Consider the following 11160-nt stretch of genomic DNA (forward strand, 5'->3'; position numbering starts at 1 on the left):
AACAACATTAATAGATTCCATAATAGTTCTAGTTCTTAAGTTAAACATTCGATAAGCACGACTATTAGTGGCATAACCCAAAAATAAACACTTGTCACTCTTTGAATCAAACATAGCAAGTTGATCTCTGTCATTCAAAGTGTAACACACACAGCCAAAAACATGAAAATATTTAAGGTTAGGCTTTCTTCCCATGATTATTTCATAAGAAGTCATGGTTGATCCACTTCTTAAATAGACCCTATTCGAAATATGGCATGTTGTATTAAGGGCTTCTGCCCAAAAACGCTTTGAGATATTCTGTGAAGCTAGCATCACCCTTGCCATTTCTTGCAAAGTTCTGTTCTTACGTTCGCCAATGCCATTTTGTTGTGGTGTTTTTGGTGCTGAAAATTCGTGTGAAATACCTTTCCTGCTACAGAAGGATGATAAATGAAATGATTTCAAATTCTTTACCGTGATCAGTTCTGATCTTTCTTATCTTCAAGTTGTGGAAGTTGGTGATTCTTTTGATCAAATTTTTGAATACATCGAAGGTATCTGATTTCTCTCTAATAAATCTAACCCATGAAAAACGTGAGAAATCATCAACGCATACAAAGGAATATTTCATACCTCCGAGGCTTTCAACTTCCATATGACCTGTAAGGTCCAGGAATTTAATTCGCGTAACTTGAATGCATGCAATCTAGGATTTTTATTTTTATTATGTGTTTAATTATTTTTATGTATTTTATGCATAATTCATGCATTGTACGATTTAACTCATGAAATTTTAAAAGTTCATGCATTAGGGTTTCTACGTGCATTTCACGCTCGATCAAAGAACGGAGAACGGAGAATTTCTAGAAAAAAAAATTTATTTTTATTACACGATCTATTTTTATAAATTAAGTTAAAACATTTTTAAGTGTTTTTTTTTTCAAAAATGGGAATTTTTGGATATTTTTACCCGTAAGATTTTATTTTTAATCGGTACGCAAATTTTATCGAATCGAGAGACTTTTTAATGGTTCGGCTATTATTTTCAAATTCTTTTCAACACGAAATATTTTTTGGGAGCGTGTTTAGATTTAATGGGCCTATTTTTAAGCTTGTTAGGCCTAAATAAATTTTTAAACATTAACTAACCAATAGTGGCCTCAAATTTTTAACCATTTAAATACTACTTGATGTCTCCCTAACCTAAACCTAAATACCCTACATAGCCGACACCTCTCCACAACAGCAGACACTCTCGTGTTCAGCACTCTTTCCAGCTGGTGGCCTCGGTTTGGCTTGATCTTGCAAAGAAATTCATCCGGTGTTCCCCTTTTCTTGTTTTGTTCATCGATCATCATCAAGGCACGCTTGTATTTTCGTTTGCTCATCACTCACTCCATTAATATGCTGAAAATCATGTATTTGTTTATAAATTTATTGATCTACATGGTGTTTACGTTTTTGAGCAAAGTTTGATGTGAATATTGATTTCTTTTGCATGAAACTCACGTTTTTCTTGTTTAAGTGCAAAGGGCTGCCGTGTTCTGCTGATAAGAGTCATTGTGAAGAGGTTTATTGCTGTCATGGGTTAAGGGAAATAGTGCTGGAGTCGAAGGTTGCGTGAGTTGTGGGAATATCCGATCGATTTTGTGTCATTTTGGTCGTTGCGGCTTGAACGGGGTGGTGAGGAGAGTTCCGGCTGTAGGAGAGCCTAACCCAAACCACGGTGCAGCCCTTGATGGGGTTGAGTCATGGTCAAGAAGGGCTCAACAGCAGCTGGTCGCGTTCTAGGGGTGGTCTAAGCGTTGGCGTCGAGTGAGGGCTAGTGGCCGAGGGGTGCTTCCTTGTGTGTCTTGGAGTGTGCGAGAGTTGAGGGCTTGCATGGGGCTGTAGGTTCATTTCAAGTGACTCCAGTAGGGTCCTAGGGAGGCCTAGGCGAGGTCGAATCATGGCTGGTCCTCGATGGTTCGGTCTAGGAAGGTTAGAACGTGAATTCGGTGCACTCGGGTTACGGTTAGTAACTCGCTGGATTTTTCCAGCAGCCGTTAAGGGATCTGTTCGAAAGTTTTAAGGTCTAATTTTGATGGTTTTAGGGTCTTTTAGGTGTTTATAAGGTGTGGTAAAAGTTGGGAAGAATTCGGTTAAGTTTCGAGTCGATTCGGGTTAAAACCGGGACTTCGGTCCAACTTTTAAAACGAATCGATTAAGTTATGAATTGGACTCGAGTTTACATCTAGGAATGCTTTTAAAAAAAATGTTTTGAGACATTTAAGAGTTTGGTAAGCTTTGGGTCAATTTTAGAGGTCCAGGGTTGAAACGTTAATTTTTGGGTTTCCATGGGAAAAATGGTCATTTTTCACCCGGGGTTAGATTTTGGTCATGGCAGCGCCCTGAGCACAAATTTATGATATTTTAAATGTTCATGCATCATGATTCACGATTTTTAAGATTTTAAGAAAATATACGTTGCATGCTTGAATTTAAAGAAAAATTGCATTGGTGCACGATTTTTATAAGTGATGTAAATGATGATGTTTTGAATGAAGGGAATTAGTTGTGGCTATCGAAGTATATGTAAATGTTTAAGACGTATATGTAAATGCTGATGATGAGGCCTAGGCACAGTGGATGGGTAATCCTATCACTGATGTCCGACAGCCGCCGGGTACCGCGGTTCTATGTATGATGGATCCATCGTAAATGATGATATATGATAGTCACCTCTAATGAACTGAATTCACCAATGATAAATGATAAATGATGAAAGATATATGATGAATGATAAACGATGCACGATGATTAATGATGAGTTGTTTTGACACGTCACGATTGCCTATGACACGTTTACATTAAGCTTTTAAAGTTCATGAAAGATATGTTGATTATGATATTTTTCACTGCTGTGTGCTACGTATAGGTATTTGTTATTTATGGTACAGGTGTGTTGAGTCTTTAGACTCACTAGGCGTGTGTGATGCAGGTGGATTCGATGTCGAGGAGACTGGAGGTGCTGGATTCTGAGTCAGCGGACCTGGTGGGGCACGACCCGAGGACCTATGATTTTTCCACACATTAAGATTTATGGTTTTTGAAAGGATATGATTATTTTTCACTATGTTTTATTTTACAGTGGATGTTAGGATTTTACTCGTTTTTACTCCGTTTCATTTGATTGGTAATTGCTTATGCTTATTTTCAAACGATGAGTTTAAAAAGGATTGTTTGCATGAGATCTATTTAAATGTTTCTTTAAAAAAATATATATATTTCCGCATTTTAAATTAGTAGATGTTTCATGACCCATAAGATCCATGTGTAGTAATTCCAGACAGCGTGTTGTCCCAGCTGTTGGCAACACTGGGTGCGACACGCGAGTCTGCTTTCCTTTTTGACAATCTCCGCACACATATGGTATTCCAGATGAAAGATTAGGCATACCTCGTACTGCATCGTACTTACTTAAGTTCTTCAAGGTTTTGAAATTTGCATGTCCGAGTTTTTGATGCCACAAGTCAAGTTCGGTGATTTGCACATGTTTACATGAAAGTTCTTCACCTATTTGATAGCAGTTGTCTGAGGACCTTGTACCTGTCATAATGCATTTGTTAGCTTCATTGAAGACTTCACAGTTATGTTTATCAAACTTAACAAGTAGATTATCATCACACAATTGGCTTATTCTTATAAGATTCGAATTTAATCCTTAAACATGAAGCACATTGTGGAGCTTAGGTAGTCCTTCAACATTCAAAGTGCCCTTCCCAACAATTTTTCCTTTAGCTCCCCCTCCATAGGTCACTCTTCCACCTTTTTTATCAACATACTCGATGAGATATTCTCGTGATCCTATCATATGGCGCGAGCTTCCACTATCAAAATACCAATGACCTGCAGTGTTAGTTTTCAGTGAAGTATAAACAACATTAGAGTGAGTTTTTACCTTCGGGACCCAAATTTGTCTTACTGTAGGTCGATGATAGGAGGTGTTGCGGGAAATGTTGTGCAACATTCGCGGCAACATTCGACTCGCCTTTTGATTCATGCGGTCTTCCTGGAGTTTAAAACAATATGGCCTGATATGTCCAGCCTTAAAACAGTAATGGCAAACATACCTGCGTTTTCTTTTTTTAGGAGTATGTGTAGCATGTTGTCTTTTCAGTGAAGAGTTTTTAGTTGAAGATGTAGTTTGTAGCGGTGTGAATGTTTCAGTTTTTCCTTTCACAAAGACAGGAGATTTTGATGATTCACCAATTTCAAACACACTGTCTTTGAAACCTAAGCATTTCTTGTCATCTCTTCCCATCAAAAGTATGTACTCAAGCTTGGATGTGCTCGTATTGAACTTTGATAAAGTTTCAGTTGCCTTTTGAAGCTCTTCTTTGGTCTTACCCAGTTCTAAGTCCTTTTTGCTCAAGATTACTTCAAGTTTGGCAACCACAGCTTTTAGATCAGTGTTCTCCTTAATGAGACTTGAGTTCAACTTGTTTCTTTTGGTCCAATCTTCAAACAACTCCTCATAAAGCTTTTGTACACTCTCAAGAGTGATTTCTTCATCATCGGCTTCCAAATCATCATCCGCATTGGGGTTTTCAAAAGTTGCAGATTTTAAGTAGACTGGATTTTTGCAGATGTTGCGACCAGGTGTGGCAACACCTAGGGCAACACCTAAAGGGTTCACTTGTAGGCAGTGTTTTTCTGTCAGCAGTGCAGTCAAGGAGGTGTGATTATCTTCATCATTAGATTTCTCCTCCTCATCAGATTCTTCATCGCTTAAGGACACATTATATCCTTTATTTTTCCGCAATCTGTTAGCACATTCATTGGCATAGTGTCCAAAGCCCTTGCACTCTCTACACTGCACCGAATCATACCTCTTTGAATTGTATTGTCCCTTGCCTTCATTCTTTGGTTGAAATTGTTGCTTGGCTGGGAATTTTTGTAGTCTTTCAGGTGCAGGAAGACTTGGAAATTTCGAGGGTTGTGCATCCTTCTTTTTACCTCTGATTCTCTTCAAGTAATCCCCGAATTTCTTTGTGATAAAGGAGATAGAGTCCTCACAAAGATCTGATTCATTAACTTCCTGGGATATTTGAAGAAGATCATCATAAGAGTCATTCGAGACTTGGAATGCAATTGTCTTCCCCTTATCTTTCTTCTGCATGTCTGTGTTCATCTCGAAAGTACGGAGTTAGCTGATAAGATCTTCCAAAGCCATATGAGAAGTGTCCTTGGCCTCATCTATTGCACAGATTTTTATGTTAAATCTTTCAGGCAGAGAGCGAAGGACCTTGCTGACTAAATGCTCATTTGAGATAGGATCTCCAAGACTGAACGCCTCATTAGCAATTTCCCGTAGGCGACGATCATAATCTAGTATATTTTCAGATTCTTCCATTCTCATCATCTCGAATTTGGAAGTGAGCATCCTCAATCTGGTTCGCCGCACACTTTCAGAACCTTCACAGTGTCTTTGGCGGATATCCCATGCACTTTTAGCAGACGTACAGTTTGTGATCAAGCCGAACATGTTCATGTCAACCGACGTGAATATAGCATTTAAGGCCTTTGAGTTGTAGTTCTNTCTGACACAACATTTAATTCTGACAAAACACAAATTTACTACTTTTACTCTTATTCTGATATTTTCATTATTTATTGATATCTGTCGGACAAAATAATCCTTACAAGTGGTATCAGAGCTAACTCTTGACATACTAAGTGCTGATTCTGGTTTGTGTTTTGTTTGACAGAATTATTTGAATGGACACATCACTAGCAAACGCAGCACTTCGACCACAAGTCCTAGATGGTACAAATTACAGCCTATGGAAGGTCAAAATCAGATACTACATAAAATCCATAGATGAACGAGCATGGCAGCGTGTCATCAATGGATGGACTTCACCAAGTGTGACAGATCAAGATGGTGACAGCCTGCNGGAAACTTTTTATAACACAAATTGACTTGAAATAAATCGATGGACAAAATTAAATATGCACAAGTATAAATACTTGTGTGGTGCCTTATGGCAAAAATTAATCACTAGAAAACCAAATCGTTTACACAAAAACCTATCACTAGTGATTATAACAAAAATCAATTTTCTCAACAAGTTAAGAAAACAAACGCTTTCTAAAACAAATAACCAGAATAAAAACTAAAACAAGAAAGCAAAAAACGTGATGTCAAAAGGGAATCCACGAAAACGATCTTCAGCCAACTTCGTTACAGATGTTGTCTGCAGATGTTCCCAACATTCAAGGCAACACTCGAAACAGCACACTTCGAAACAGCAACGTCCTTGCAGAATATTTTCTCTGAAATCTTCAATGTGCACAAGTGCGTGTATGTGTGATCGAGAAGAGAGAGCTTCAATGATGTCCTTGGTCTCTTATTTATAGATGTAGATTTTTATCTCCACAAAGAAACCTAAACCACAAGGAAGGTAAGAATTTTAATAGGAATAAACTCTTTTTAAACACTAATACTATATCTCATCAATCTTCTATCACAAATAACAAATCTTCGAATATATTTGAATTAATGTCTCATTATCTAAGAAAGGCAAAATCATATTAAATATTTACTCAATCAAATCAACAAGGAAAAGTATATTGGGGAAATAATTTAAATCAATATATCATTTAAACTTGGAAATATTATTTCCCTTCAGATATGTATTCGAATTTATCGAACTCGAGCGTATTCAAACTTTTTTCGAGCTGAACTCGACCGTATTCGAATTATATTGTATGATAGTTTGCGAGCGCTCGCGATTCTTGATATTTTATTATTATAATATAAATATATATTAAATAAATAGATTTCGAATCCTTTCGAGTATATATATTCAATCAATAGTTTGATTATCTCATGAACATATTCGAATCTAGCCGAACTCGAACCCAAGTCCTAATTCGAACCGAACTCGAACAAAAAAATTTAAATTTTCGAGTTTCGAATTACCCTCTACCTCGAATATATATCTATTTCGAGCCGAATTGGTACTTTAAATTTTTTAGCAAATTTGGTTCGTTTATACCCTAGGTGGCACCATCTTTCTGGAACCGTTTTGCTAAATTCTCAACCCACGCATATAGATAAACTGTAGAAGCAAGGGAAAACCATTTTTTTGTTCAATTAATTTGACCAATTTCGGGTTTTTGTCCATTAAGTTGTAAGTTTGATTGTATTAAATTTTAATTTTCGACTATTTTTATTTGATCGCTAATGTGGCATCTGATACATCAGCAATTTTCGCCACGTCAGTATTTTTCGATATCATGTCAACCATTTCCGATGGCGCAACGATATTTTCCGATACACATCAGTATCTGTGCTAAAATAGATGAAAATTAAAAACTAGTGTATGGAACAAAAATGTGAAAACACATCACTTATATGGTATTCAAATTTTCGATTCTGACTAATGATTAATCAATCTTAGGTCTAGTATACTTCGATAAATAATATATAATTTAAAATTAATTTAAGAATCGTCAAGTAAATATAAATAAAGAAATTTACAACATTATAATGGATATATCATTTAACGAGCTCCTCTTCTCTCTTGCCCGCTTCTTCCAACTCTCTCAAGCCCCCAACTTTCTGCTCGATCTCTTCAATCAACTCCTCGCGCCACAGCTCCGCCCTCGCTGTTTCTTCTATGTCTTCTTGCTGTAACATCCACATAAATCCATGTTGTTTACTTTTTTTACAAATTCACTGTCTAATTTTGTGAATAAAAACATTATATCTCGATTAATAAATAGTAACTCTATAATTTAAAATTTGATTAAAAATGGTATTAGTACCTTCTCATAGACCCAATGTCCTGTACCATCTCCTCCATCTTTCCTGTAGGCTTCTGAATCATAATATGGATCCTAAACCACAATTTTGAGGGGGAACTCGACTTGATGAAACACAGAAATATCAGCCAAACTTTATAACAAAAGAGGAAAGAAAAATAACATACCTTTGTGGCGCCATAGAAACAACATCCCCAACATGTGAACATGATGTAGAACATATCTATATATCAAAGAGAGATCGTGTGATAATACTAGAGGTTGGGAAAGTCCGAGATCCTCCGTTGGATGTCAAGATTCACTCGGAATCCGCCATACTTAAAATTCAAATCAGGACTTGATTCTTAACTTGCTTAAAGTAGCCGAATCGCAGGCTTCGTCGGCTAACTTATGAACCATGCATCACATTCTCATGAAAAATCGAGTTTTTAGCACGTATGTGATCTATAATGTCATGTAACTAGCATGTACTATATAATTAATTTGTTTGTTAATACTTACAGACATTCTTTATGGTATGATCACTGAGGTGCCAAATTGATTTGTGTGTGATGAGGTCTCTTTGTCCTTCCATGTGTTCAACCATGACTGCCATTAATGGCCAATCTGTTATAGCATTCACTCTAATTCTTGACACCCTATTGCTTTTGCCACCTCCAACCTATTAGAAAATCAAGAAATTAACCCAAAGCTGGGGTTTCACTTTACTAGATAATCCAACAAATTTGCCATCTTGTCCTAATCCAACAATTTAGTATCACATCCTTTGTTAATTTCTCAAATGTACAAGATGAAAGTATACTTTATTCTGTAATTACAGTATATTCGACTGTAAAAATTTAGACAGATGGAGACTTGGGACTGTGGACACATGCTGTTATTTCAAGATAAATCAAGCAAGAAAAATGCTACTAATCCACTGAAGGGGTTTTAGTTACCTGATGCCCACCATTACCGAACCTCGAACTCGAGCATTGCCTCAGCTGTATCAAGAAACAGCCGAAATGTACTCATCAAATTCAAATAAAAGGAATTACAAGATATAAGAAATGGGACAACAATGTTATGTTACAATATCCTTACGGGTTTTGAAAACGGATGTAAATGTGGTATTGCTATTTGCAGAGAATTGTTATGGATGCAGGGCTTGAGAAGTGTGAATGCAGCCATGTTCTAGGATTGAAGAGAGGAATGATGAAAGGATGTTGAATTGCGGTTCTTTGTTTTCGATTTGGATTGGATAAGACAAGTATTTGTGTCCACTCTTCTTTTGTTTTAGCACATTTTTTTGTTTATTTGGTCCTTTGATTTCTTGTGTGTTTTTTACAACATTATCCTTGGATGGAGTAAAGGATATATATACACACACACAGATACAACATCACTTGGAGCAATTATCTGAGAAAAGATTTTGTTATGGATCGAACCAAAGTACAACCAAAAAACGCATGATCCAACGTGTGGGAAGACGTGCAGTTTTTGTGAAAAATAAGGTAAGAGTGATGTCTTTTTTTCTTGTAAAAAAAAATTGTAAAGGTTTGTTTGCGCAAATTATCCAGTATTAATGTGACAGATTTCGAACTTAAATGATTCAATCAAAATTTTCCTGATATCTGGACGAACATACGTCTCCAATCGGCCGAAACTACCTGATTCCATAAATAACTAAAACTAATTGCATGTCTGTTTCATAGAAAAATTAGAGAATTGAGTGATTTCTTAAATAATTTTTAAATTTAAAATTATTAAAATTTGAAATTGGAATATTAATTTTTAAAAAAAAAATAGAAGGAAATTTTTGAATTTATTAAATTGAAATTGTAAAAGATAAAATAAAATGTAAAAGAAAAATGTGATATATATATATATATAATTGGATGGTTAGATGGTGTTCTGGGTAACATTACTAAAAAGTAAGTTAGTAAACGAGAGTATAGGCCACCACATTCATCAAATTACCAAGCCTCGTGTTGCTCCTTGCTCAACTGGTTTCAGTTCTTGACGGGTCGATCGACTCACTCGATTTTCCGCCTTAGGACATTGGTGGCCGATATCCCAAAGATCGACTCTTCTTGATCTGTATTTGGGATCCCGACTTCTCCACACTTGGGAAATTCACATGTTGTTTCCTGATTAATAAACAATCCATCAGATTAATTCTGTTTCAAGAAAGAAAAAAAGAAAAAGCCGAAAGTGGACTATCACAAATCAATTTATTTTTCTGATGTATTGGTAGACAACCTGAAAACTAAATAAAATTACTTCAATGGGTGTCCGAGTTGGTCAAGTTATTCAGTTGTAGGCGGAGGAAGGGGCAAACGATAACTAGTGTGATTCCTCGATCAAAACTTTTCTTGGTCGAACATAAGGGTACGAGCGGAAGCTACTCATAAGTGACTCGATCAAAACTTGACTCGAATTTCATTTGATCGAATTCGAGTAGCTCAACTCTTCACTCCAATCGATTTCGCCAACTACNAGTCATAAAAAAAACTAGAAATAAATTTGTGGTTGGGGTCCAACTTCTAAATCGTGCATATTTTAAGATGTGTGAACATGTGGCGACCAATTATTAGTTAATAGTAATGGAATTGTTTGTTTTCCTTGGCATAAACATAATATTCAATTCGAGTAATTGCTGACATTTTGTCTTTCTCCAATTTTATAAATGAGTAGGTCTTTTGTGAGACCGTCTCATAAATCTTTATCTGTGAGATGGATTAGCACTACCGATATTCACAATAAAAAGTAACACTCTTAGCATAAAAAGTAATATTTTTTCATGGATGACCCAAATAAGATATCTGTCTCACAAAATACGACCTATGAGACCATCTCACACAAGTTTTTACATTTATTATCAAATATATCCTCTATTTTTGACAATGGCTTGTAAATGGTCATAAGTGTTGTACGAAATTACGGGTTTGTAACTCAATTGTAATAATTTTTTTTTCTCAACTCAAAATATATAAATAAAATATCCTATGTTTTTACAAAACCTTTTTCAATTTTTTTCATAGAACCAAGGCCCATAAAATTATGAAAATTAAAAAATAAATGTTGGTACTGAAAAAGAATCTCTTAATCAACCAAGAAATCTTTATAACTGTAGTCCATATCAACACAATTGCCACTCAAGTCAAAAGGAAATTTTTTAAAAAAAAAAATTAATAATAAACTTGTACTTTATACATTATATTAATTAGAACTTTCATTGATTGATTATGGTTTATTATATTCATCCCCGCATATTGATTGATCGTATCACAAGTTGGGCTATACCAGAAAGTTTCTTATTAAAATCAAAATTTTAATATTTTTTCTAAGTCTTAAAGAATTTAGTTTTAGTGTGTGTGTGTGTGT

At 35.6% G+C, this 11160-nt stretch overlaps 1 protein-coding gene across 1 annotated transcript; it reads right to left on the reverse strand.

Annotated features, from left to right (window-relative positions):
- Window positions 1-7446: 7446 nt before the first annotated feature.
- Window positions 7447-9117, reverse strand: LOC140958223 (photosynthetic NDH subunit of subcomplex B 4, chloroplastic-like). Its single transcript, XM_073415601.1, has 6 exons — window positions 8878-9117; window positions 8733-8777; window positions 8296-8455; window positions 7962-8017; window positions 7798-7869; window positions 7447-7660 (listed from the first exon to the last, which is right to left on the reverse strand). The coding sequence occupies exons 1-6, from the start codon at window positions 8962-8964 to the stop codon at window positions 7529-7531; spliced, it is 552 nt and encodes a 183-aa protein (XP_073271702.1). The 5' UTR covers window positions 8965-9117; the 3' UTR covers window positions 7447-7528.
- Between the last annotated feature and the right edge of the window lie 2043 nt (window positions 9118-11160).

This window comes from Primulina huaijiensis, chromosome 15, assembly GCF_012295235.1.
Source record: "Primulina huaijiensis isolate GDHJ02 chromosome 15, ASM1229523v2, whole genome shotgun sequence".
NCBI classification, from domain to species: Eukaryota; Viridiplantae; Streptophyta; class Magnoliopsida; order Lamiales; family Gesneriaceae; genus Primulina; species Primulina huaijiensis.